General features: G+C 54.0%; 12 protein-coding genes across 12 annotated transcripts; 4 read left to right on the forward strand and 8 right to left on the reverse strand.

Moving 5' to 3' along the window:
* Positions 1-71: 71 nt before the first annotated feature.
* Positions 72-1,582, forward strand: M409DRAFT_62675 (uncharacterized protein; the record flags this gene model as incomplete). Its single annotated transcript, XM_033815274.1, has 4 exons — positions 72-90; positions 147-242; positions 296-444; positions 500-1,582. The coding sequence occupies 4 exons, from the start codon at positions 72-74 to the stop codon at positions 1,580-1,582; spliced, it is 1,347 nt and encodes a 448-aa protein (XP_033673935.1).
* A 1,084-nt stretch (positions 1,583-2,666) lies between these two features.
* On the reverse strand, positions 2,667-4,343 carry M409DRAFT_62676 (uncharacterized protein; the record flags this gene model as incomplete). Its single annotated transcript, XM_033815275.1, has 4 exons — positions 2,667-2,844; positions 2,907-3,904; positions 3,954-4,232; positions 4,281-4,343. The coding sequence occupies 4 exons, from the start codon at positions 4,341-4,343 to the stop codon at positions 2,667-2,669; spliced, it is 1,518 nt and encodes a 505-aa protein (XP_033673936.1).
* A 994-nt stretch (positions 4,344-5,337) lies between these two features.
* Positions 5,338-5,802, reverse strand: M409DRAFT_16998 (uncharacterized protein; the record flags this gene model as incomplete). Its single annotated transcript, XM_033803856.1, has 1 exon — positions 5,338-5,802. One exon carries the CDS (start codon positions 5,800-5,802, stop codon positions 5,338-5,340), a length of 465 nt encoding a protein of 154 aa, XP_033673937.1.
* A 990-nt stretch (positions 5,803-6,792) lies between these two features.
* M409DRAFT_62677 (uncharacterized protein) lies at positions 6,793-7,653 on the reverse strand (the record flags this gene model as incomplete). Its single annotated transcript, XM_033815276.1, has 3 exons — positions 6,793-6,825; positions 6,883-7,284; positions 7,348-7,653. 3 exons carry the CDS (start codon positions 7,651-7,653, stop codon positions 6,793-6,795), a joined length of 741 nt encoding a protein of 246 aa, XP_033673938.1.
* Positions 7,654-7,998: 345 nt separating this feature from the next.
* On the reverse strand, positions 7,999-8,962 carry M409DRAFT_17000 (uncharacterized protein; the record flags this gene model as incomplete). Its single annotated transcript, XM_033803857.1, has 2 exons — positions 7,999-8,827; positions 8,892-8,962. 2 exons carry the CDS (start codon positions 8,960-8,962, stop codon positions 7,999-8,001), a joined length of 900 nt encoding a protein of 299 aa, XP_033673939.1.
* A 675-nt stretch (positions 8,963-9,637) lies between these two features.
* M409DRAFT_49549 (uncharacterized protein) lies at positions 9,638-10,953 on the reverse strand (the record flags this gene model as incomplete). Its single annotated transcript, XM_033811269.1, has 2 exons — positions 9,638-9,846; positions 9,897-10,953. The coding sequence occupies 2 exons, from the start codon at positions 10,951-10,953 to the stop codon at positions 9,638-9,640; spliced, it is 1,266 nt and encodes a 421-aa protein (XP_033673940.1).
* Positions 10,954-11,233: 280 nt separating this feature from the next.
* Positions 11,234-12,475, reverse strand: M409DRAFT_17002 (uncharacterized protein; the record flags this gene model as incomplete). Its single annotated transcript, XM_033803858.1, has 4 exons — positions 11,234-11,523; positions 11,580-11,811; positions 11,861-12,361; positions 12,416-12,475. The coding sequence occupies 4 exons, from the start codon at positions 12,473-12,475 to the stop codon at positions 11,234-11,236; spliced, it is 1,083 nt and encodes a 360-aa protein (XP_033673941.1).
* A 466-nt stretch (positions 12,476-12,941) lies between these two features.
* M409DRAFT_17003 (uncharacterized protein) lies at positions 12,942-14,432 on the forward strand (the record flags this gene model as incomplete). Its single annotated transcript, XM_033803859.1, has 1 exon — positions 12,942-14,432. The coding sequence occupies one exon, from the start codon at positions 12,942-12,944 to the stop codon at positions 14,430-14,432; it is 1,491 nt and encodes a 496-aa protein (XP_033673942.1).
* Positions 14,433-14,627: 195 nt separating this feature from the next.
* Positions 14,628-16,610, reverse strand: M409DRAFT_49552 (uncharacterized protein; the record flags this gene model as incomplete). The annotated part of the gene is made up of 2 exons (XM_033811270.1): positions 14,628-15,788; positions 15,843-16,610. The coding sequence occupies 2 exons, from the start codon at positions 16,608-16,610 to the stop codon at positions 14,628-14,630; spliced, it is 1,929 nt and encodes a 642-aa protein (XP_033673943.1).
* Positions 16,611-17,185: 575 nt separating this feature from the next.
* M409DRAFT_49553 (uncharacterized protein) lies at positions 17,186-18,386 on the forward strand (the record flags this gene model as incomplete). Its single annotated transcript, XM_033811271.1, has 2 exons — positions 17,186-17,607; positions 17,666-18,386. 2 exons carry the CDS (start codon positions 17,186-17,188, stop codon positions 18,384-18,386), a joined length of 1,143 nt encoding a protein of 380 aa, XP_033673944.1.
* A 1,016-nt stretch (positions 18,387-19,402) lies between these two features.
* On the forward strand, positions 19,403-21,534 carry M409DRAFT_17006 (uncharacterized protein; the record flags this gene model as incomplete). The annotated part of the gene is made up of 4 exons (XM_033803860.1): positions 19,403-19,724; positions 19,786-19,795; positions 19,861-21,309; positions 21,390-21,534. The coding sequence occupies 4 exons, from the start codon at positions 19,403-19,405 to the stop codon at positions 21,532-21,534; spliced, it is 1,926 nt and encodes a 641-aa protein (XP_033673945.1).
* Positions 21,535-22,576: 1,042 nt separating this feature from the next.
* On the reverse strand, positions 22,577-23,899 carry M409DRAFT_49555 (uncharacterized protein; the record flags this gene model as incomplete). The annotated part of the gene is made up of 1 exon (XM_033811272.1): positions 22,577-23,899. One exon carries the CDS (start codon positions 23,897-23,899, stop codon positions 22,577-22,579), a length of 1,323 nt encoding a protein of 440 aa, XP_033673946.1.
* Between the last annotated feature and the right edge of the window lie 1,655 nt (positions 23,900-25,554).

Here is a 25,554-nt window from a genome sequence, read left to right on the forward strand (position 1 = left end):
TATATCCTTATTCTATACGTTGTCGTCCCTCATCACAGGCCAGGCCACGGGGCCTGCTACAACTGCCCGCCATGTCGTGGAAGAAGTCGGGTATATACATCCAGAAGACGCTGCGATGTCCCAATGCTCTTGCTGACACCGTGAAGCCCAGCTGATGGAGACCATCAAGCACTACTCCAGCTTCCCAGCGACTGGCGTGAGTCTGCGGCAGATGGTACAGTTCGGGAGTAACCCTTCGACCGGTATGACGGAGCAGCTGTCGGAGCTTTGGATCTATGTTGAGCATGAATGTTAGGAACACTTTTCCGGGCTTCTCAATTCCTCTCAGAAGAATTGCCCATACGCCTGGCGCATCGAGTGCAAGAGCTAGGCGATCTTCCCGATGGCTTGAATGAGATGGAAAGCATAAAGCGAGTACAGGATTGGTATGCGCAGTCATTCGAAGTACGCATCTCACTCCTCGGCAAAATATACATGGACAACTGTCTAACATTCACAGGAAATTACAACCCTACCGAAACCCAACCTCAGCACCGAAGTCCGAGAGCGTCTGTTGAAGCCGATCAAAAGCAACAACAAGACCTCGCGCATCCTTAGCGAAACCACCCAGAATCCAAGCATAAGGCCTGGACAATACAAATCAGACGTCAAAGGATTGAAATCGGGCGAGGATAAAGAGAATGGCAACGGCAACGGCAACGGTCAAGCCAAAAAGACAGCCGCGAGGAGGTACTTCACAGCTGCAGAAGACGGCAATGACTGGCCTCCCGAGCTCAGCGACTATAACACAAGATTTGCCCAGACACTGGAGAAGATCAAGCGGCGTCACGACAGCGTTGTCACGACAATCGCACAAGGAATCCTCGAATACAAGCGCAAACGGCAACGAATGCAGATCGACCATAACATCCAGGCCTTCCTCGACAGATTTTACATGTCACGTATAGGTATACGAATGCTGATCGGCCAGCACATCGCCTTGACAGACCAACGGACACACAGCGACCCGAACTACGTAGGTATCATCTGCACGAAAACGAATGTCAAAGAGCTGGCGCAAGAGGCCATCGAGAATGCGAGATTTGTGTGCGAGGATCACTACGGCTTGTTCGATGCACCCAAAGTACGGCTGGTATGTCCGGGCGATTTGAACTTCATGTACGTGCCCGGCCATTTGTCGCACATGCTATTCGAGACTCTCAAAAACAGTCTGCGAGCCGTTGTGGAAACACACGGACAGGACAAGGAGGAGTTTCCAGTGACGCAGGTGATCGTTTCAGAGGGCAGGGAAGATATCACGATCAAGATCAGTGATGAAGGAGGTGGCATTCCGCGAAGTGCAATTCCATTGGTCTGGACGTACATGTACACAACCGTGGACCAGACGCCGAATTTGGATCCCGACTTCAACAAAAGCGACTTCAAAGCACCAATGGCAGGTTTTGGATATGGACTTCCGATTTCCAGACTGTATGCTAGGTACTTTGGAGGAGACCTCAAGCTCATCTCCATGGAGGGATATGGAACGGATGTGTACCTACATCTGAATCGCTTGAGCTCATCTTCCGAGCCGCTGCAGTGACAACGGTACGTCCAGACACGAAAATCTTCCTATGCGGCTCAGCTAATATTGTTCTCAGACCAGTCATGAGGGATGAATGGAACATGGTCCTCAACGGCCAACAGAGGACAGCCGAGCGGCAAGAGCAGCAGCGAGAGCTGCCATCGACTCGCATTCATACAACACATACCCAGGGATTGACGCGCGCCGGAAGGCAAATCGAGTCCAGCGGCGGCGACCGCATCGCCGGCCTCACCATGGCCTCGCGAGCGATGCGGTTGAAGGGCATCAGCGGAGGCGGCAGCGGGAGCAGCGGCATGGGGGATTTGAGGAAGAGGGAGGTCTCGCCTAGACGACAGGTCGGCGATGCGGCGGATCAGATCAATCCGCCGCCTGCGTCGACGGGCGATGGTGAGACGCCTTGGTGGAAGAAGGTAGGTATGGAGGAGGGGATGTAAGCTGTGGGATTTTGATGAGGGAGGCTTCATTGCACGTTGATTGCATGGCCGTGGCGTTTGGTGGTGGTTGGGGAAATAAGAAAGTTATCCTTTTTTTTCGCTGGGCGTTTCGGGAGAAAGAAGAAGATATATGTCTTGCAACGGCAGATGACGAGAGCAAGATGAAAGAGGGGATTTTGGGTTTTCTTCTTGCGGGAGATATGTTTTTTGACAGACGAACAACAGATGTACAGATGTACGTAGCTTTGACTGGGACGAGCAGAAGAGGGTATAAGATTGAGATCAAGAGTGTAGAAATCTTCGTTCGAAGTATCCAATCCCTCCTACCTGATCCATCCATCCATTCATCAAATGAACAAAGGTCTTCGCAAGCATGTGCTGCTTTCGATACGACTTGCACTCGAGGTTCAATAGGCGAACAATCCCCAGAAAGCTCTCAAGCCATCCATCAAACACTCGAGGACCATTCACCGATCCATCCACTCTGAACTCACAACAGCCCTCGTTCTGATCGTGCAAAAATCCTACCCGCGAAAATCCTTCCAGCCATCCATCCATGGAACACCTCCGACTCCCGCGCATCCCATATCGCAAAACGCACCCTCTCGACAGACGAGTATTACATCGAGGATCATGAGCTCCCTCACTCACCGCACCACCTCCTTGACGTGGACGTTCAAGGGCGGTTTGTTCCACAACGTCATCACATTGCAGCGATGGACCCAGTCGCGGTCTTGGGGATCGAGCTGCATGTCGAAGGACCAGATGACCTTGGCGAGGATGAGGCGCATCTCGGCGTAGGCCAGGTTCTTACCGATACAGTTTCTAGGAGAGAAGTTAGCAATCTGTGCAAAAGGGAAGGCTTATTCGTGGTGTTTTTTGTGTACCTTGGGCCAAAGGAGAAGGGTTGGAGAACGCTCTTCTTGTCGTTGGCGTATTCAGGGGTGTCCATCCAGCGTTCTGGCACGAAGGATTCGGCGTTCTTGAAGTTGGACTCGGAGTGGTAGGCGGGATACTGCGAGACAGATACAGCTGTGCCTTCGGGGAGGTAGTATCCTGAGACGAATTCGCCACCTTTGCCGACGCGGCGCTCGAAGCCAGCTGGAACAGGAGGGAAGTAGCGAAGGGCTTCGTTAAGAACGGCGAGGAGATACGGCGCATTATTAACTTCAGCAAGGGTGATGTCGTTGTAGTCGTTCCATCGGCCTCGAACTTCTTGCTTGAGCTTCTCCATCTTGTCTGGGTTGGTGAGAAGGCAGTAGGTGACGCCAGAGAGGAGGGTCGCTGTCGTCTCCGAACCAGCCACGAGGATCAAGTTTGCGTTGGAGTCGATCTCGTCACGCGAGAGCGTCGCACCTTTCTCGCCGTTGTGGGCGAGAATGTGGGTCATAAAGTCAGGTCGCTGGGTCTCCCTCTCGATTCGCTTTTCAACCTGACCGTGGATCCAGTTGAGGAACTCTTTACGCTTCTCTAGGGCGCTCGGGTCGATGATGAGGCTGCCGAATTTCTTCGCCCATGGCCAGTAGCTCAAGATGTAGCCGAACTTGAATCCCATCATTGATCGGAAGAGCAGCGTGATGTATTTGTGGGTCGACAAGTCTTGGAGACAACCGAATGGTTCCCCGAACATCAAGTCGGCAATGATGTCGAATGTGATCCAGTTGTACCACTTCGTCATATCCTGAGGCTGTGAAGATTGTGACGTGACTTCCTTCAGTCTGTCGACGAGTTGATCGACGTATTGCTGGAGTAGGAGCTCCTGTTCAGAGAGTGCCTTCTCACTGAACGCGTGCGAGAGGATCCTTCGTCCGCGCGCATGATCATCGTCGTTGGCGATTAGAATGCTTGGAGCGCCGTTGAGTGGCCTTGGATACCATACAGGGTCCTACATCACGGTTAGTGGACACCCCTTCGGTGCTGATCGTTTGGCATACTTTTTGCATGTTCAAATGTCCCTTCATCTTTCCAGTTCGAAAGCCGTAGATCTCTGGCCAGGCGGTCTCGCCTGAAGTAAATGAGACCTCATTGGGTGAGATGCGCACAACCTCGCCAAATCTCTTGTGGAGGTCGACAGCATTATCAACAGTCGAGCCTTTTAGCAGATGGCGAATGTACGGCACTCTTGACAATGCATTGAGCTTGGGTCCGGGTATCTTGCTGAGTGGGTGAAAGAAGGCATTGTATACGAGAGTGCCAACAAAGTAGGCAAGTGACTGGAATCGTCAGTAAAGCTGCAACATAACAATGAACGACATACGCACCAGTACAGCGAAGGTGCCAATGAGCACCAATGGCTTGCCGATTCGATCGTTGGAAGTCTCCATTTCTGAGGTGAGTTGATGTACGCAGACAGTCGCTATGGACGTCGTATGGTTCTTAAGTAGCTTGCAGTGCGGCCGAAAGGTTTGTTATCAAAGTGTGTTCGTTGTTGCTCCCTTGATCAAAATAGTCTACGGGCATTACTACCAGATCAAGCAACCCTGGTACTCGTCCGGACAGACCGACAAACTCAAAGAAAGCCTGGGAGTAGAGGGAGCAGGCTGCTGGGAAGTCCTCATTATCAATAGCTCGTCATCGGCTGATGGGCTCCTAATCTAACCCTAGAAACTTACCAGCTGAAGTTCGCACTTTTCCGTCCAACGCTCCTTTGCACGGATGTGGGCAAGGGTCTAGTCTTGGTGGCGTGGCGACAGTAATAGCCTGATGTGCGACATCTCACTAGTACTCGACTCAGCGTTCAGTCAACCATACAAAAGGCCAATCAGTAGGAGCGCTGTGCATGCTTACCTCATACCTAGAGCGCCACGCGAGACATCTACCCGTACGCGAAGCAATCTTATTTGGTCGCCAGTTGCGCAAGTAGGCCTGACGTTGCCAGCTGAAAATGTAGAGGTTGTGGGTTGTGACTCGAAAGTCTGGTAGTCAAGCGGGCCAGGAGGATCACAGGACATTTGTTGGCACCTCGGTAAAGTAGTGTCGCATGTAGCAGGTACGGTGCGCTCAGTAGTGACGAAGATAGGTGGAATAGTAAGTTCGAGTTTTGAATTTCGGCCGTACATGAGGCCAGGTGGAATCATATAAGATCCTTGTTCTTGTCATGTTTGTCCGCATTGAAATTCTTATTGCCGTGCGTGCATCAAACAAACTGCCGGGCCAAGTCGATTTCAACTTCCGCGGAAAGCCAGAGGCATCCACAAAGTACCGGTAGTTGGATTTCTCGGATTTCGACGTGGATGGCACTTGTCTGGTTACCCATTGGATTACCAGGTGGGCTGACTTCAACTCAAGAGGACGTGTCCCGGTATACGGAACTAGCGTCTAATCCTCAAGCACAAATTCTTCTTGGTCACCACCCATTGGCTCCGGTCGATGCGTGAAGAGAATCTTGAAGTGAGCGATTTCCGCAATCTCCACCTCATCCCCAGCAGCAGGAGGAGCATCGTCGTCGTCAGCAGAAACATCAGGCCTCCTCCGCCGGACGATTGCCAACGGTTTGGCGAGCTTCTTCACCTCGCCCGTCATTCGCTGGTGTTTTCCCACGAAGAGGAAGACCCGCTTGCCATCCCAGTCACCGCCATCCTGGCCGTCAGCAGATGGAAACACTAGCTTGCCAAGCGGCAGTACGGCCGTGGACCCCTCCACGTCGCCGTGCTCAGCCAGCACGCTGCCCTGGAGCTCGAGAATGGCGAGTCCTGAGGGGGTCTGCAGGAGGGGCGGGAGTGCATTCGATGCCGTGTTGCCGTTCCGATCGGCAGCGGGCAAGCGTAAAGAAATGGTAGGCATGGCGATATCGCGTCTGTATGCGTAAGGTGAGATCGCCTCTTTCTCAGGCCCCTCGCCGAGTCAGGTCTCGTGTCAGCGGAAGCTGGTTCTTCTGAACACAGGCGGCTATAGCCTTGGACTTTCGAGGGTTGTTCGCCTCGGTGTTGTTGACGATGAGTGATATGCGCAGCTTTGCCCTTGGTCGTCGTTCAGCCTTCGGTAACGGAACGTGGGAACGAGAAGCTCCCAGGACGCGCCTAGAAAGCTTGTCTTTACCTAAGCTTGCATACGCAGTGCACAGTTATGTCAACTTTCACATCCAATCCTTCCCGCTGCCGACATGCTCTAGAAAAGGAAGGGTTTGGGAAGTCGGAGACATCTCGTACGCTGCTGCATTCCTACTCCTACTACAGGATCTTCTAGGGCAGCTTTGCATGCCTATACGAGTACAGCACTAGCTGTTCCATCTCACAGGATCGCATATTATACTTATACTGGTCCTTGGTCCTCATGTGTGAATACACCGGCAATCAGGTCAATTCACACCGTGGTTGTGGTCCCGATCTTGGTCATTTACGCCCTTGCCATGCCATGCCGAGACGTACATGTAGATGCCGAATTGTGACACGGCATCAAATTCACTTCGCCGCGCTGACGTTTCGTACAACAGCTGATGATAGCAAGCCGGGAGACTCTTCCGCCCTCGTTCACATGGACAGGTTTGGCTTCGATCACTGCAGTGACACGCAAGCGATGAGGAGGCAAGTACAATATACACATCTTTCGGTGAAGGCTCGGCTTCTATCATACATCCCGTCCGTATCATGCTATGCTGTGCGAAGTCGTGCATGAAGGCGACTTCGTCCAAAGAGGAGAATTTACACTGCTTTTACTTCGCCAACCCAGGCGTTTGATGACGCCTCGACACCCACCCTCTTGCTATTCACACATATTTCCAGAAGATCGAGAGCCCTGCGCTCCGTAAGCTGAGAAGTGTTCGTATCCAGGCGATTATGAGTTCTTCACGACGCCAACCTTGGCCGCCTGAACGAAGACATTGTCAGCGATCCATCTCGCTCAAATCTCTCTGCGGAGACTTACCCTCAGTACTCTGCCATTGTACAAGAAACCCTTCTGCTGCGTGAAGAAAACGGTGCCATCCTTCTTGTCGGGTTGAGGCGCCTGGAAGGTCGCCTCGTGGATGTTTGGGTTGAAGGTCTCACCCTCAATACTTGGATCAATGCGCTCCATGCCATGCTTGGCCAGCGTCTTCATCAGGATCTCCTCCGTCATCTTGAGACCGTTGTAGAGATCCGACAATTCCTTGTTCTCCTGCGTGATCTTCTCTTGTGGCACATTCTGCAGAGCTCGATCCAGGTTGTCAACGCTGTCGAGGAGGTCCTTGGCGAACTTCTGGAGAGCGAAGTCTCGTGCTGCGTTTACCTCTCGCTTCGTCTGTTCTTGGAGGTTGCGGTAGTCTGCGACTTGTCGTTTTAATCGATCCTACAGACCCATCCATCAGTGTCCCGAAATTGGTTCGTCTTTTCATCTACTATGTGAACGTACAGTCAGGTCCAGGTTCTCCTTCTTCTTGGCTTCCAGCTCCTTCTGCACATGATCCTCTTTTGCGCCATCTTTTGATGCATCTTTGCTGGGCTCAGCCTCAGGTGAATCCTTGAGTACCTCCTCTTGCTTCTTGTCAGACTCTTCCTTCGATGAATACCATCGCCGAGCTGATAGTTGCTGTGATGCTGCCGGCGCAACTCGTGATCGGGCCGCGGAAAAGGGTGTGAATGCGGCTCTGGGTGTTCGTAGGACCTGTGACTGTCGCGAGAAGGTCTGAAGAGACCGCGCTAATCTTTGTTGAAGCATGGTATGGGTGATTCGTGCGTGTGTGAGGGCGTAGAGATGAAGGTGGTAGATGGAACGTCGGAGCTCAAAAGTTTTGGGCGATTGACGTTTCGAAGACGCCACCAAAGCTGGGCTCGGGCGATGTCGCGTGCTCTCCTCTCCATGACCTTCTGCTTTACATCAACATCAACAAAATCATCAACTTTTTCATCGTCAAGGCTTGAGGTTCAGCAATTTACTGTCACATCAGAACTGATGTGAACGTATTCCCATGTGGCCTGCGATCTCTGCCAGGGGAGCACAGCTTGCGCCAGATACTCGGAGATGCACCATACTTTCTTTATTGTATTGATATCTATCGACCTGCTATGACTTCACATCGAACAGCTCCTCAGCATTCTTGACCAGAACCTGCTCCAAACTGACCCCCTCCGCCTCAACCCAGTCGAAAATCTTCTCCAGATACTCGGCCACCTCCAACCCGTCAAACCGAGTATGCGGCCAGTCCGTAGCAAACACCACCCGATCTGGTCTCGTCCGCACAATCTCTCTGCAAAGGCTCTCCGTGAGCGAAGACCCAGGATCACTCGACAATCGATACGACGCCGAGATCTTCACCCACGTGCTCCCTTCTTTCAACAGCTTCTCCAACGACGCAAAACCTGGAATCTCCCGCGCAGTCTTCGCCGATTGAAGAGATGGGTTCGTTGGGTGGCCGAAATGGTCGATTATGATCTTGGCGCCATCCAGAGCAGGGACGATCCTCTCCAACTTCCCAACCTCCTCGAGAGAGATGTACAGTTCCAACGACCACCCGAACGGCCGCACTGCATCCGCATAGCTACGCATCGTCGCCATCAGCTCCTCCTCCGACGGCAAAGCTCCCACGCTCTTGAGATTCAACCTGACTCCCCTCGCGCCTAGATTGTGCCATTCCTGGAGTTGTGCTTTCGATGTCGTCGCTGGATCGAACTGAACCACCGCTCGTCCCTTCTTGAGCCCCAACCTTCTCAACCCATCCAACGTACAGCTATTATCGTTCGCATAAACGCTCGGCTGCACAATCACCATCTTCTCAATGCCCAGTTCTCCAAGGAACGCATTCGCTTGCTCGAGTGTATGTGCAGAAGGTTGGTACGTCGCAGCCTTGTCCAGGGGGTACTTGTTCGGATCTACGACATGCATGTGCGTATCCCTTCAAATCTCAATAATCAGCAACAGCCCACAAAATCTCCAAAACAATTCAATCGTTCACTTACCACGTCCCCCTCGGTATCCTCTTCGCAAGCCGCGCCGTAGCAGCACTGCTATGTACCCCAAGCGAGCCCATGACTCTCTAGATCGCGTACAAAGCCGGGGAAGCAATGATCAAACGCAGTGGACGAGCAGGACTCGAAAAGATACGAATACGAATATATAAGAAACCAAAACGATTTAGTAGGTATTACACTCGTGCCAGCGCGCGCGTCTGTGCAGCTCTTTAATAGAAACCACGGCTACCACACGCCGGCGGCTTTCCAAGGGAAAAGGCCGAGTTTTCATGTCTGTCCCCATCTCGCTGCTGTCTTCGCCGAAGCAACCTATCGTGGTATTCTGGACGGCTGACTCGCGTGCAGGTGTTTGACGGCTTTTGAAGGCATGTCATTGGATGGGGACAGGCTGTGGGAGCGATGTCGGCCAAGGATTGTGGTCCTGATGTTCCTTGTCGGTCGGTATGTGGTCTGTTGCTCTGTGACTATGATCTCCTCAGACATGTTCATGTTCTTGGAATGTGAGACGTTGTTCGAAATGGACGGATGAGTCGGTTTGGAGAAGACTTGCTCCTTTGTTGCTGGACATTTGGGCCTTTCAATCAATGATGAGGTGTAATATGAACGATCTCGATTGACGAAAGAGCACATATGCGATCCGGCTGTTTCCATCCACCCCAACGCCATGCTACTACAATATCTCATGAGTGTCGTGACGACCGTTCGGCCATTGGCATGTTTCTGCTTCTTCCCTCCTAGACTTGAGCACCCGGCGATGGGTTCCTAGCCATCTTCTCATCGTCGAGCGGGCTGCTGGAGCTGACACGAGGAGCCTTTCCTTTCTCCAAGGCGATGGTGGTTTGAGTCCATTTCGTTGTTGACTGCGGAGCAGCCTTGTCATCTGGCTTCTTCTCTTCGACTTTGTCTTCCTCAACACGAGGCTCTTTGCCAAACCAGGACGAGTCTGCTTTCGTCAGCACAGCATCGTATACGAATCGATGGGATTCAACTTACAAAGTCCCTCCACGACCACACTGGCCACTCGAGCTACTCTGTTCCCCTGACCCTCAACACCTCCCCTCTCCGGCGTCAACGTCATCAAGATAGCCAGAGCCAGTTGTACAAGCGTGGGAAGCCACACAGCAACAACGAGGACCTGTCCCAGATCCCAGTCGGGAGTCCCTTCCAGCCCATCTCTCGTGTATGTCAAATGGTACATCCAGTATCCAACACACAACAAACTCCCAGCAATCCACACAACAGCAATCAAAGCCCCCAGCACAACACTGCTAAACAACTTCTCGATCCAGCTCCACACCTTCGGCAAGAAGACAGAAATCGCCACAAAGAGCAGCACCAACACGACGCCGAGCACAGCCCCGACGATCAAAGGATTCCATCCAGGAGCCTCGGTGAGGTTGAGTTCCGGATAACTCTTCGCACCCTCATCAGCCTTGGTGCACAACCTCCCGATGATCCTTACAGAAGCCGTAGCATTGATTCTGCGCTTCAAAGACCACGTCGCGAAGTTCAGAATTTGACAGCACAAGTACACGCCACCAAACCCCCACGCCCGGCTGCCGCGAGTGACCTTCGCAGGCGTCTTCATGAGGATGTACGATGCCATGGCGAGATTCTGCAGCATGGAGTGGAGATCCGCCATGTCGCGGATGACGCTACGTTCCAGCGCCGCGACGGCGTAGAGCGAAGTACGAGTGAATCCTGTGGCCATGATGGCGAACGCGAGGAGGGTTCCGGTCGTGTAAGCGGTATCGAGAACGGATTGGAAGCGAGCGAGGGAGAGGTTCGTTGACGTGCGAGCGTGTGGCGAGAGGCATCGTGAGACGAGGACTTGGAAGGGCCCGCAGAGAACGAAGACGGCGACTTGGGTTAGGGTGCTGTAGTAGAAGCCCGTGCCGACAAGGTCGAACTTGGCGGAGCCGTAGACTTGGTCACAGGCTTGGGGAAGGCATGGCTGGAGTTGGGAAGTGAAGTCGATGTCGCTTATGTTGCCTGCCAGAAATTGCTTTTCGATCGTTTCGAGGAGTGTAGCGCACTCTGTCGACGCCATATCTGTGTATTGTGGTAATAAAATGAGGTTGAAGAGAAGAAGATGAAAGAATCAAAGCTTCGCATTTGCCCAAGTTCATGGGAGGGGCTTGTGTCACTGATCTGCAGGCTGAATCCTGCTCACCGGTGAAGAAGGAAGCTCGCTAAGCTGGGATTGGCTATTGTTCGCAATGGCATATCTATGCTGTCGTTAATCGTTCCATTATTATGCCTTCAGAATTGTCTGCAACTCACGGACAGTAAGCATTTCGAGCGTGTCAGCCTGGATCTAGCGTCATCGTTCAAATCCTCTCAGCAATCCAGCTCTCAACAACCTTGGTGGCCTCTGACTTCTCCTTCTTGCCCAGGAACACATCGGCAATGAAATCGTCGTGAGCAGCACCAGGCTCAATGACGATTTCCGTGTTCTTGTGTGCAGACTTCAACTTGTTGGCAAACTCGTTGATGCCGTCAAGAAGACGCTCGGCGCCACCACCCCAGATGATCACGTCTTTCACGACCTTGTCCAAGCCGGACCACCAGCTTGCGTCTGCGTTGGCGGCTTCGACATAGTTGTCCGCTGATCTATCGCCTGGAAGATGACATCAGTACATCGACTCTCAATGTGTTCCGCGAAGGCAATCTCACCCAGAAACTGTGATGCCCACCTCTCAACAGCACTGACTGCAAGCATGTCGCTGTTTTCAAACTGTTTCCAGCTGCGTGTGTTGGTATTGAAGCTGACCCATGGCGACAACAGTACTGCCCCAGCCAACGGCTCTTTCAGATCGATTTTGGACACAGCTGGATGTGGATGAAAGAGGTGAGACATGAGCGAAACGGTCATGTTGCCGCCTGCGGAATCGCCAGAGATGAAAATCTGAGAGTGATCAGCACCCTCGACTTGACGGCAGTGTCGTTACACGTACATCGCTAGGCTTCTTGCCTTGCTTGTTGATCAGGAAGTCAAGTGTCTCGGCGGCTTGCTGAAGCTGCAATGGGTACTGTCCCTGGGGACTCAGAGTGTAGCTCGGCATGATAACACTGAGTTTCGTCTTCTTCGAAAGATCCTTCGATAAATTGAAGTACCAGATAAGATGCTGTTCAGTAGCTGGGACAGCATAGCCGCCGCCATGGAAGAAAACAAGGACCTTCTCTGCTGATTTGTTGCCCAGCCAATGTACCTTCATGCCGGAGTCGAGGACATCGGAGTCAGGCTGGAAGCCCTGTTTCTTCGCAAACTCGAGGTATGTGGCTTCGGTACTGGGTGGAAGGAGGAAGATCTCTTGAGCAGTGTTCAAGTTTCCCATGTGCGTTCTGAGACCAGTAAAAGCTATGTCCTTGAGCATCATGTTCGCTTTCGTGCCGCCAGTGATGGCGACTAGTGGGTAGGTCACCAGGCGGATGCATACTGCTGTGATTATTTTCGCCTGGCGAAAACGCTGTCAGCAGAGTTGCAATCGTGGTACGATGCCGTAGCTCACAATGTGCGGCACAAGCATCAGCTTGTCCACGAAAGTGGCCTCTGTCCTGTGAGGAGCCATGTCTGCTGAGGTTGAGAGTCAGAAGAGCAAGACCAGGAGCTGTTATCGCAATGAAAGAAGCCTGGAAGAAGAATACGAGAGCTGCTAGTGGGGATATAAGCAAAACAGGAACAGGTAAAGAGCTCTGTCAGCTGTGCGTAGGGAAGACGGAGGCCGCGGACTCGGAGGTGTTCTCAAGAACAGTGCTCAGCTTGGCATACATGCATGGCTCCATGCGTGCTCGGTTGAGCTGCCGCCGGAATCGCCTTGAGCAATGTGCTGTGTGACACCTTCAACATATCGCTTACGTAGAGCCGAAGCTGATGAGAGGTGGAGTGAACTGGAGAACAGAGAGGAGGCCAGGATTCACCCACATTTCTTGGCAAAGAGGGGCCTGCCGACGTCGCCCCGTACGTGGGGTTGCTCCATCACCAAACATCAATCAAGCACATATCAAAACCGTCAATCCAACCCCGGCAAAAGGAAAATGTCCACAACCACTATCGCGTCTCTACCAGAAGAGATCCTCCTTACAATCTTCGAATATCTCGACTCGCCACCTCCATCACAGCTCAAATCGCGTCTGGAACCGACTCTCGACCTCACCAAGAGCAACAACCACATCTACAAATCCATCTCCCAAGTCTCCCACCTCTGGCGCCGAATCATCCTCCCTCTCCTCTTCCGCTACTCGCGCCTCCGCCTCGATGTCCCACCACGGAAAGAATGGTCCGAATGTTCAGCATGTGGCGAGCATCAACCTGCATCCACAACCATCGACCATCCAGTAGATGAACACCATAACCCCCTCTTCGCCACCGCCTACAAAAACATCAACACCGCCACCGCCAACCACAGTGAACATTCCCCCTCCCGCGGCCCCAATTTCATCCTCTCCACCCTCCACTGGGCCTCCCGCATCCACCACTCCCTAACCGACTACCTCGCCTTCCTGCAACGCAACAACCTCCCCGCGTCAATCCACTCCTTCGCCCTCCTGACCAACTGCATGATCGAAGAATCCCAACATCGCTTCCCGCACCGCATGGCCGCCACGTATGACTACCGCTACCGCGCCGCCGCCGACCTGTGGCATCAGTTATTCAAAGCCGTACCGGGACTGAAGCGGGTGGTGATCGTGGCGCCGCCGGCGGATCTGGCATGTTTGACGAATTGCGCGATTGATTTGTTCGGGGATTGGGCGTTTGAGGATATGGGGTTTCATGTTTTGGAGGTGAGGGTGGATTCTTCTCCTCTTACTAACAACGCCACTCCAAGAGGGACGGTTCATGGGTATGGACAGCTATACGCACACGAGGTTATCAGCTCTACAGCTACAATCCCCTCCTACGTCCCCGCCGAGTATCCCGGGGTGGCGCCCTCGAGTATCCTCAAAATCCGCGCTTGGTCGCACCTCAGCCTCAACGAAGGCTCCTTCCTCCGCGCCTACGGCACCTACGAATACTTCGAACGCGGGCCCCCTTCCCTCATCTACTCCATCAAAGACTGCGTCTCGTCCAACCGCCGCGCCTGGCGTCCCCACAGCCAAAGCTGCATGGACCTGTCGGCGCTGAAGTCCTTCACATACACCGCCATCCTGCCCTTCGCGAACCACTGCGACTTCCGCGGCTTGCTCCCCTACATCGACGAGCTGGACATCAAACTCGCGCCAGATCCCACTTCAGGGATCTTGCAGGACAAAGACCGCGTGGGCAAAGCCGAGTTGGAAGATTGCTGGTCCGAGTTCTTCCACGCGTATCGTGCCATCACGAAGCCTTTCCGGACGTTTGAGATTCGAAAGGATGGGACGCCCAAGCTCAAGAAATTCATATGTCGGGATGTCAGCACACCCGCGTTGGTGTATGAGCTTGATGAGGAGTTTGTGCCGCTTTGCTTGCCGGTTTGGGCGGAGATGGAGCCGGGCGTGTTTGTGAGGCGGGAGACGTATCCTCCTTCGTACGGTCCCGAGATCATGTGATGGCACAGGCAGGCGATCTCGTGAATCTTGGGAATAGCTGTTCTCGTGGGACATCCAAAGTTGATATTATACAAATGCTGTAGATCAGGGACTTAATCTGCCGTTCATCTCGACGTCTTGGGGCTCTCCATTGAGCGCCGGGTGGAAGCGGATGACCGCAATCTAGTAATGTGATTAGCTTTCACGAACCGATTTTCACTTCACAAAATTTGAACATACCTGCTTCTCAACAGTAAACGCCAAACTCTCTCCATCAGAACTCCAGCTGAGACTCGGCTCCGCGACAGGCTTCTCCTCATGTTGGCCGTCAACCACTCCATTGGTCTCAGATATTGGCCGCCACGTCACCGATGCTTCGGCCACATGCCGCACGCCGTTCTTACGTCTTAGTGAGTCTGCGGACCACATTTGCACCAACTCTCCATTGCCAACGGCGAGATGCTCTCCATTCGGCGACCACGCGATCGACAATGCAGGACCTTCGCTCAAAGAGAGAGATGCAAGCTCAATGCATTTAGCGCCAACGTCTGGCGATCGAGTAATGCTGTAGATGGAGCAGGTGCCATCCCCGAACCCAACAGCAAGTAGACTGGGAGACTCGTGCTCGTTTGAGGTTTCATCTTCAGTCTTTGTCCAGGGCCGGAAATCCACCGCGACGGGTTCTTCAGGCAAGTCCAGTTCAACGTCGACTTCAGGCTTGGCTTCGCTGTCGTAAAGCCTGGGCGTGACAATCATCTTTTTGGCCTCGCTCGAAACAAACACTGCATTCTTTCGTCGGCGATCGAAGCGGAACTTGTCAAGTCTGTAATTCGTGTCGAGGATCTTCGAGTTGTGCGATATCAAGCCGCGCATCGCAGTCGAGCCTTCAGAAACGGTGTTCATCTCTTCTTTCTGACTGACGTCCACTTGATACATTGCAGAAAGGCCATCGTCGCCGCAGACCACAAACGCGTCGTTCCCAGTCCAGCTGACGTCCTCAAGTGGGTGATCGAACATCCGCCAGGCAATCGGTTCCCGCGTTGAAGAATCATCGTCGACTCCTTGTCGTGGCGACTTCCAAATTTGCACCAATCCTCGCTTCATGTTCGACCGCGCAACCAGTAGGTACTGCGAATCTAGGCTGTATCTTAAACTTAGTACGATACCTGGCGGCTCTAGTAATGGAGGTCCAAGTTGAAAAGATGCGCTGCCGCCGTTCTTGTTGTGTTCAATGAGCAGTTGCGAGTCCAATTTAGAGCCATCTGGTAGCTCTCGTAGACTACTCACAGCGCAGCATGCACCTTGGCCGTCCGGTCGCCATGCCACAGCAGTCACGATAGCGTTGTCTGGCATGGAAGGCTCGTCCACGTGAGTAATCTACAAAATCACTTGTTAGTCTCAAATCGAAACACAAATGCCGGTATAGCTGACCTGTTGCGCGTCGTCTACTGAGGCAGGCACATCATAGAAACGGCAAAGCGACTCGCCCACCGTGAGCAAAGCCTTGGCGTTGTTAGGGTTCGAGTCTGGGTTCCACGCGCTCTGGATGACAGGCTTGTCGACAGTCCAGTGCACAGTACTAGTTTTTGGGCCGGTCTTGATCTCGGTCTGCGTCGCAACGTCCATACTATCGTAACGCTCGATGACCTCGGCCTGTTCGGGGTCGGACTGGACGGCTGGGGAAGCTGCTTCACCATCGTCTTCAGCATCACCAGATCCAGATGCAGCGTCCACGTCCATTGGGTCGCGCTCGCCATTCACCTGACCTTCGCTGCCCTCGCTTCTCCGCTGGCGCTTAGGGACGGGGGTGGGAAAGTTATTTGGGCGCCTCATCACAGGCGGCCTGCCCTTCGGCTTGCCGCTGGAAGACGGCCGGGCACCAGCGCCATTCTCAAGTCTATCATCGTGTCTTTCTATGCTCTCGCGCGCATCTATGCCGGTCCATCTGAATTTGCGCTCGCCCTTCCTTATGCGCGATTGTAACTCGTCGTGGAAGAGGCCCGCTTGGATGACCGAAACCAGCTCGTTCCGCTGGACCTCGCGCGCGAATGGCAGATTCTCTGGGTCGTAGCAGTCGCGGGAGCGATGCCAGTCGGAGTGGAGCGCGGTGGCAGTATTCTCGAAGCCGACTTCCTGCAGGTAGCGAAAGATGAGGAGGTTGACGTGGTCGCTGTGCAGGGCAGCAGCCGCGGCGGACATGCTAGGCGTGCGCTATTGGAATGGCGGAGTCGACGTGTGGGAGACCATGCACTGGCGGGCGGGAGTATTTTCGCGCGATTGTTCAGGCGGTGAGGGTAGGATCCGGGTAGTATGCGACCGAAAGGATCTGACGTGTCGTGTGCGATGTTGCCGGTGGTGTGGGTGTAGTGAAGTAAGTGAAGTTCCAGGTCGAGGATCAGATCCCGCGCTCTTGGGTTTGGCGGGCGGCAGGCTAGACGTGATTCAATCCGCCTCCACGATCTGCTGGGGCGCCAACAAGTCTTGGTCATCGTGGGAATAAGAATGCTCCTGTTTGATTAAGACATTGATGAATGTTGTGTATGAAGTTTCATTGAAGTCAAGGCAACATTGGTTTCTACATAAAACAATTGTATTCATCGCTACACATGTGAGACCGTGCAACTGTTTGTTGGCTGCCAGCCACGACTTCCGATCTGCGGCGTGGAGAGGCCCTTGCAGCAGCTCGTCACGCGGCGGGCCAAACACGCTGCCTCCACACCCGACTTTCACTCCTTCACTTACACACGAGCATGCGACACACCCTCTCCTAGCCGATGCCGCGCATCAACCTCCCGCCGCTCACCCGCGGCCTGCTGCTCGTTGTCGTCTCCCTCTCCGCCCTCAACGCCGTGCTGCGAACCAACAAATGGCGAGTCCAACTCGATGCTGCCCCTTCGCCCATCGCGCCCACCAACTACCTCTCCAGTCCAGAATGGGCAATCCCCTACCTCGTCTTGATTCCGACCAAGAGCATTCGCTATCCATGGACCTTTCTGACCGGCGCGTTGGTGGAGAACAATCTGGTGTCAATGGCTGTCAGTGCCAGCGTTGTCTACTTTGGAGGCAGATATCTTGAACGAGCATGGGGAAGCAAGGAGTTTGGCAAATTTGTCTTGTTTGTTACTATGATACCCAACGTCGTCGCTTTCTTTCTCTACGCGTTCTGGCACGGCGTTACAGCGCATACTCCTGACTTGTGAGTACCCAACTCACCCCTGAGTGAAGCTAAAGTATGAGCCACTAACGCACCCAAGTCCAACACCTCTCAATGGCATGGTTGCCTTGGAGGCCGGATTCCTTGTCAGCTTGAAGCAGCTTGTACCTGAGCATACCGTCTCCATCTTCAAAGGCGTCATTCGAATGCGCATCAAGCATTTCCCGGCAGTGTTTGTCCTGGCCAACATGCTCTCCGGTCCACTCCTTGGCACAGATACTGCTCTCTGGCTAAGTCTCTTTGGCTTTACTACATCATGGGTCTATTTGCGCTTCTTTAGAATCTCGGAAATAACCAGCACGGCCACAGGAGGCGAAGGTTCAGTCATGAAGGGCGATGCCAGCGATACTTTCAGTTTCGTCGCATTCTTCCCAGACGTCCTTCACCCGGTCTTGTCGCCCATATGCGATGCTATCTGGGCTGCTCTGGTGCAGATACGGCTCTGCACCCCCTTCTCGGATGAAGACATCGAAGTTGGCAACGAAAACGCTGCGTCACGATCTGAGGCCGGTCTGCCCAGCATCATGAATGGCAGAGGCGGTGGTGGTGGAGGTGGACGCAGAGCGGAGGCCGAAAGACGACGTGCTCTTGCACTCAAGGCCCTGGATCAGAGACTGAACGCTGCTGCTGCAACTCGAGGTACGAGCCCAGCACCGCCGGCCACAGCAGCTCCGTCGGATTCAAACGCAGAAGAACCCAGTGCTGCAGCAGCTGGAGTAAGCGACTCCACCGAACCAACTACTAAGGAAGAGCAGACATAATATACCCACAAAAGATAATGTTGACTTTGGAGAAGCTCATCCCTGTCAACTCTTCACATTGCATGTACTGACCCGACCCATGACCATGTCGCCTTCATCAACACCTCACAAGTCTCTGGATCTGGTCTGCGGTGTTGGTACTGTGGAAAGACGAGAGACAACGAGACGAATAATTTGTCAGGATCCCTCATGCACCCCAGTTGAATTGGCCCCGAACAGCTTCCTTCCTGGTCAAGCCACGAGCGATCGAATCGCGCTCCTTCCCCACTTTCTGGAGCCGCCTCTCCGCATTTCGACGGCAAAGTTACCCTCGAGTGGACCTCGCCTGGCACGCCTGGTTTAATGTCATGCGTGCGTTGACACGAAGAAGCACGGCAGTTCGATCTCCAGCTTGTCGTGCTCAGCATGTGAAGCCCTGCCACTTCGCTTTCTTCCAAGCTCGCCATTCGATGAGCAACGACTACTTTTGTGCGAGATTAAGTGCTGATCTCCAAGCTATAAATCATACTATCCTGAGCATAGCACCCGAAGAGGGCATCGTTGGATTTGGCCCGAAGCGTATGTGTCGTCGAGAGTCGCAACACCGCCGCCGCCGGCTGATGACCCCAGCTATCTGCCGGTTTGGTGGAACCTGGTCCCTAGTCGACTACACCTGACTCCACCCTCTACGCCATCGATTGCCTCCTCCTCCTCGTCGTAGCTCGCAGCCCATCCACAGCGGTACATGATCGCGGCTGGTGCGGCATTGACATTTGATCCCGTTCGTAAGACGACGTGGTGCTTGATAAGTTCGGCTGAATGCGTAGGTAATATAGGTAGAAATACATTCCTTAGGGTCTACGGCTGTCTTCAGCCGCTGGCATGAATGGTTTCACATTTGAGGAGTACTTATCCTTTGGTCACTCTTTAGCGAAACGTCCACTTGGTCGCTATCTTGAGTTCCAAGTCTGGCCCATCTCTTATTTGTCTTCTGACGTTCGTCAAGATACTCTCCCCTCTTCCTTTCCCTCTTGATCATGTCTGCCATCCCCAACGTGCCCGAGGCTATCTCTCACAGCCAACACAACAACGCAGACGCTGCTCTTACCCACCTCCTCAAAGCAAAGCAAGGAGCCGCCCAACATATCGAACACGCGGCCAACGGACCACAAGTCAATGGAGAACACGGCGTCAAGGCCAAAGCTCCCTGGGTACTGCACGACGTGCCCATCGAGAACCAACGACCTATCAAGGTGATTGTGATTGGAGCTGGTTATTCGGGGATTTATCTGGGCATTCGTATACCTGAACGGATACGCAATTGTGAGCTGGTGATTTATGAGAAGAATGATGGCATTGGTGAGGAGAATAGATATTCATGGGGTTGGGAACGCTTAGCTGACGTTACGTTGTCTGACAGGTGGCACATGGTAATATTACCTTGACTTGAAGGCGTATCTCCAGCCTCGATACTCCGCTGACTGCCTGTCTCAAGGTACGAGAACCGCTACCCAGGAGCAGCATGTGACATCCCCTCCCATTCCTACCAATTTAGCTTCAACCCCAAACCGGACTGGTCATCCCTATACGCCCCCTCGTGGGAGATCCGCGACTACCTCCAAGAATCAGCACGCAAATACGGCGCGGACAGGTTCATGAAACTCAACCACGAAGTCAAAGGCTGCACCTGGGACCAGAACCACGGCAAATGGCACGTACAAGTCCAGAGACCCGACGGATCGATCTTCCAGGACGACTCCGATGTTCTAGTGAGTGCAAGAGGCAACCTCAACAACAAGGCATGGCCCGACATCCCGGGCCTCTCAGACTTCAAAGGGGAAGTGATGCACTCGGCCGCGTGGAACGAGTCCTACGACTTCACGAACAAACGCATCGGCATCATCGGCAGCGGCAGCAGCGCCATCCAGATCATCCCTAAGCTCCAGAAAATCCCCGGCGCGCATTTGTCCTGCTTCATCCGCAGCAAGACCTGGATCTCGCCCCCTCTAGGCCAGTCGTCGATGGACGCCCTCGGCATGGGCACGCAACTCCAATTCCAACCCGAGCAAATCGAGACGTTCAAAAAAGACCCCGAGGCATGGTATCGCTTCCGGATGAAAGTCGAATCCGACGCGAACAACATCCACGCCATGACGCTCAAAGGCACGGAGATGCAGAGAGCCGCGGAGAAGGCGTTTGACGAGGGGATGAGGACTCGTCTGGCGAGGAAGCCGGAGTACTACGAGTGGTTGAAACCGTCCTTCGCGCCGGGGTGTCGTCGCCTGACGCCTGGGCCGGGGTTCCTGGAGGCGCTGGTAGAGGAGAATGTCGAGTTCGTGCGGGAGAAGATCACGTGGATCACGTCCGACGGTATCGTCACGGCGGATGGTAGAACCCACCTCGTCGACGTCCTCGTCTGCGCGACGGGCTTCCACGCCAGCGCCGCGCCGCCCTTCCCCATCACCGGCCTCGCGGGCGAGACTCTCTCCACACACTGGGCCACCCGCCCCACGACCTACCTCTCCCTCACCACCGACGCCTTCCCGAACCACTTCCTCATGCTGGGCCCCAACGCCGCCATCGGCGAAGGCTCCCTGACCATGATGATCGAATCGACGGGGACCTACATCCTCTCCTGCATCCGCAAACTCCAGCGCGAAAACATCAAATCCATGCGCGTGAAGCCGGCGCGCGTGAGGGATTTTATGGCGTATGTGGATGCGTACTTTGAGGGGACGGTGTATGTGGATGAGTGTCGGAGTTGGTATCGCCAGGGGGGTGATGGGAAAGGGGAGAAGGTGACGGGGTTGTGGCCCGGGAGTACGTTGCATTGCGTGGAGGCGTTGAGGGGGGTGAGGTGGGAGGATTTTTTGTATGAGTATGTTGATGCTGGTGAGGAGGGAGATGGGAGGGAGAGGAATGTGTTGGGGTGGTTGGGGAACGGGTATGTTCTTTTTTTTTTCCTTGTGGAGACTCTTCTTCTTGTTGTGCTGGTGGTTGTCTTACTGACTCTCTTCAACATAGCTGGTCAACCAACCAGTTAAAAGACAGCCCAACCGAGGAGGAACTGGCGTGGTACTTGACGCCGCAATTCCAAGCCCGCGAGATCCCCCTCGAGGGACGACCGGAGCAAAAGGAGGAGTATCGACTGCGGCCTTGGTCGTACTGAGCGAGTGTTCGAAGGCGTCCGCATCGAGGGAGCGTGGTCGAGAATCTGGACTCTGGAGGACCTCTGCGACCGCGGCATGTATCGTTGTCTCGGACACGACGATGATGAGGAGGAAGAAGCCTAGGCATCAGCTGTTGGACGTCCACTGGTCTAGATGATGGCCGAGAACGACAACGACGAAGATGACGAGCGATCGAGACGTACGGACGGAGGAATGAATGAATGAGTGAATGACGAGGCTTACGAAGGATCTCGAACGATGGAACGAGACCAAACAGATATATACCAACAGTCGATAGCTCCAAGTCAAATCGACCAACAAACACAACCTGGATCACCAACATACATCACAAGAAGCTTGTTCTTAGGAGGAGGAGAAGAAGGTCCAACAGCACATCTTTTCTCCGAGACACTTCTTCTTCAGCTGTTATTTTAAACCGCGTCCCGTGTTCGTTGATGACAGTTGTCAGTCCAAAAAGTTCAATAGCTTGCCTTGCTCGTCGTCCACCCCTGCTAGCCGCGAAGTTATTCATCGCGAAGCCCCCATACATGTATCTGTGCCATCCCTGTCGAAAGTTTCGTCCACTTCCCGCGCCTCACTTTCCAACTTTCCGCCATTCAAAACCAACCACCAACCATGCAAGCCACGATACAATTGTCAATCAGATGCCGTGGATGGGGGATCGACAGACACGCCACGCATGGTATGATGAAAAGCGCACGCACGTCTCTTCTTTCTATGATCATCATCCCAGCTCTCCACGCACGCAGGTCGAGATCTTCATACTGATCAACGGTTCCTTTCGCCGTTGTCGTGGTCTTAAGAACGTGATTGCGGAGTTGTTGGCGTGGAAGCATGTGGAGGTCTGCGGAGAGAGGGTGGAGGTCTGGACGTGACGTGTGGTCTGGAAGGGGTAGAGGAATGAGAGGAGAGTTAAAAGGGTGTAGTTGATTCAGGGGATGGGGAGATAATGAGAGGGCTGTACAGGTCACTTACGACGCCTTTTCTTTCCTCCCCTTACCTGTACGGCCGATGTGGGTTCTACTCTGGTTCCTCGAAGCCCGTCAGGAACCACTCTTCTTGGCTCTCCTTGTCTCTGTCGTCGTCGTCGTCGTCGTCGTCCTCGTGCTGGTCGTCCTCCTTCCCCGTCTCACCTCTCGACGCGTCCGCTTTCACGCCTTCATTCCCTCCTCTCTCGTACCTGTTCGACTTCAACGCGCCACGAGCATCGCCGGGGCACCACTCCCTCATGCAAGGCCCTCTATGAACGTAGCCGGGTGGAGGCTGGACCATAGTTGGCCGGTCAGTGAGCTCGTGAAGAAAGGGACACGCGAAGCCGCGACGGGCGTCTTTGGACCGTGAGCAGTGTCCGTGGTACCAGAAAAAGCAGGTCTCGTTTGCTGCGGTCGCTTTGACGCGTTTGCTTTTCTTGCGGGGAGGGGTGACATCGTCTTCTGGCGATGCTTGCATGGCAGTGTTGGCATGGCCTTGAGATGTTGGCGTGGTGGTGTTGGCATAGGCTGGCGATGCTGACGTGTGAACAGAAGCTTCACGTCCCGTCTCTATGGCGCGAGCTTGCTTGAGGCTGCCAATGATCTGTTCGATGGCTTGGGCGAGAGGCATTTCTGGAGGGGCTTGGAGGTTCGTGGATGCTCTCAAAGATTCTTGAACGCCAGGACCGGTTGGATGAGATGTCTCACTACCACGGTGGCCATCGTAATCGATCTCGTTGGCTCTGCTGGAATCCCACTGTCTCGCGTCGTCGTAGTGAAAGTCGACGAACTTTCGCTTCTGGCCTTGAGTTTGCTCAACGACTGTCTTGTGCTGCCCGTTTTGGACACCTGGAAAGCCGGATGAGAAGATGCTGGGCCGGTCTTGTAGATCACTAGGAGTCGTGATGGCCGGCTGGCTCCCATTCAGTAGACCGACAGTATTCGCACCCGTCACGGAGTCCTGACGACCATGCTTCTTCTTCTTCTGCAACGGGACTTCGTTCTTGAATCGACACCGATCAAGGCCACATGGCTTCCTATGCTTCACGAGGTTTCTTGCCAGCTTCAACGAAGGCTCTAGGCGATGCACGAACTTGCAGTCCTCTCCCAGTTTGCAGCGGCCGTGATACCAGTGATTGCAGATGTACGGCGCCGTCCCCAAGCTTTTGGTTCCTATTGGAGGTTCGGTGGCATGTGCGTAATGCTCTTCTATGCCCTTGGTGTCTCGGAGAATGTGCATCTTGACCTCATCTCTGGTCGCCTGCTTTTCCATATTGGGCTGTGAGGTCGACGCGGATGGCTGGTCGAGACACGACATTGGACCCTTGTCTATGTCCGTCAGCGGCATGTGACTTGGACTCAAGGAACCCATCTTCGAGCTCGTAAACCGAAGTCGGGATGTCTCGTATCGCCAGGAGCAGCTCTTGCCGGAGATGACAGGGCGTGATGAGGGTGTTTTGTAATCGAATATATTCGGGGGCCCAGCAGCTGGTTGCCCTGATGTCTGAGAACGGATGCTTCTTGGGCGCCGATGCCGGGAAGTGATAGGTGGCCGATGCTATGATACGACGAAGACGTATCGCAGTCAGTGGTGTATGTCTCGCACTCGTATGGTCCAGTACGAGTTCCAAGAACTTGGTGCATGACCTTTGATCAAGAGAAGAGTTCATTCAATGAACATGTGTTCTGAAGGTTTTGACATATGACCAGCATTGACGGTCTCGACTTGTGATGGAAGCGCCTTGTTTCTTCACCTACGGCAGCCTTGATTGGCACAATTACGACAAAGTGAGTGCGAACTTCATCATCAGCTGCTAGCATATGCATGCATGCATCGTTACGCTCTCATCCGCAATCAAGGCAGCTGCGGCCGGTCGCCTTCTATGCAGACTGCAAGAGTCGACGTTTGGCAGGTGCAAGTGCCCTAACTTCTTTGCATGTGCAGACGACCCTCGCCATCTGTACAGATACATCGCTGCGGCATATGCCACTTTGAGCTGGTTCCCAGCCCAGGGTCGAAGTTTGCTGCCCGCTCAGTCCTGCATGCGCCCACCGACTAGACTGGCGTTGACAAGCCATCGTATGCAGGCGGCGATCGACCGACCAGCGTACCTGCAGCATGCATGCATACGTGAGGACTCGCCCGCTGGTGTCAACAACAATAACAGGCGTCGAGGAGTGTCAATAACAATATTATTACAGTGCCCAAATAACCTCGGGAGATGGAGGAGAGAGCACCCTGTTTCATCGGCATCGGGGGTCCGAAATAATGGCGAAGAGCAGCAGCGATAATGCCAGGCGAGGAGTGGTGGTGGAGTTCGCGGCTCTCCCTCAGCGCGCATGAGTCGGTCTGCAACAGCGGTGGTCTGAGCAGACGTGCATGGCGCTGAAGCCAAACCGCGCACCTCGGTGCAGTACTTGGAAGGGCGGCTGATTGGGCGGTGGTCTCTATACTGCGACATTGAGCAGTTGTGACGAAGGCAATCGCGCAGGCAGTGCTCGGACAACGTCTTTGTGATTGCTCGAAGCGGCATTCAGACCTTTCCGGATAGACGGCCGACAAACACGGCACCCGACTGACTTCTCGCCTGGGGCCATCCGAAACCTTGACGATGGCTAGCCTGTCCTAGGGTCGCGAGATTGCGCAAGGCCATGCGAGACGGCCCAATGAGCTGGGCCGGCGATGTGTCAGGTAGATCTCACAATATCGCCTCACGACTAGCTGCTGGCAGAGAGGCGGCGTGGTGCGGTAGTCGCACGCCGCACAAGGAGATCATCGGCTGCCTGCCGACCTTAAAGATGGAGAGGGAGCCCCGGCCTGCTGCGGGCGAGAGCCTGCGGACGCTGGCTGCAAGTCGACAAGACGGTTTGCACCTAATGCGCCCGCCGTCACACTCTGTCCTCGCCGCTGCACCCTGTTTAAAACCACTGGGGGCCCCTCAGACTCTGCCTTGAACTGCCCTTCTGGCACCAGCGACACTGCCGACCCAGCATCTGCGACTCCCACTGCACGACTGCCACGATACG

The sequence above is a fragment of the Zasmidium cellare genome, assembly GCF_010093935.1.
Source record: "Zasmidium cellare ATCC 36951 unplaced genomic scaffold M409scaffold_2, whole genome shotgun sequence".
Taxonomy (NCBI): domain Eukaryota; kingdom Fungi; phylum Ascomycota; class Dothideomycetes; order Mycosphaerellales; family Mycosphaerellaceae; genus Zasmidium; species Zasmidium cellare.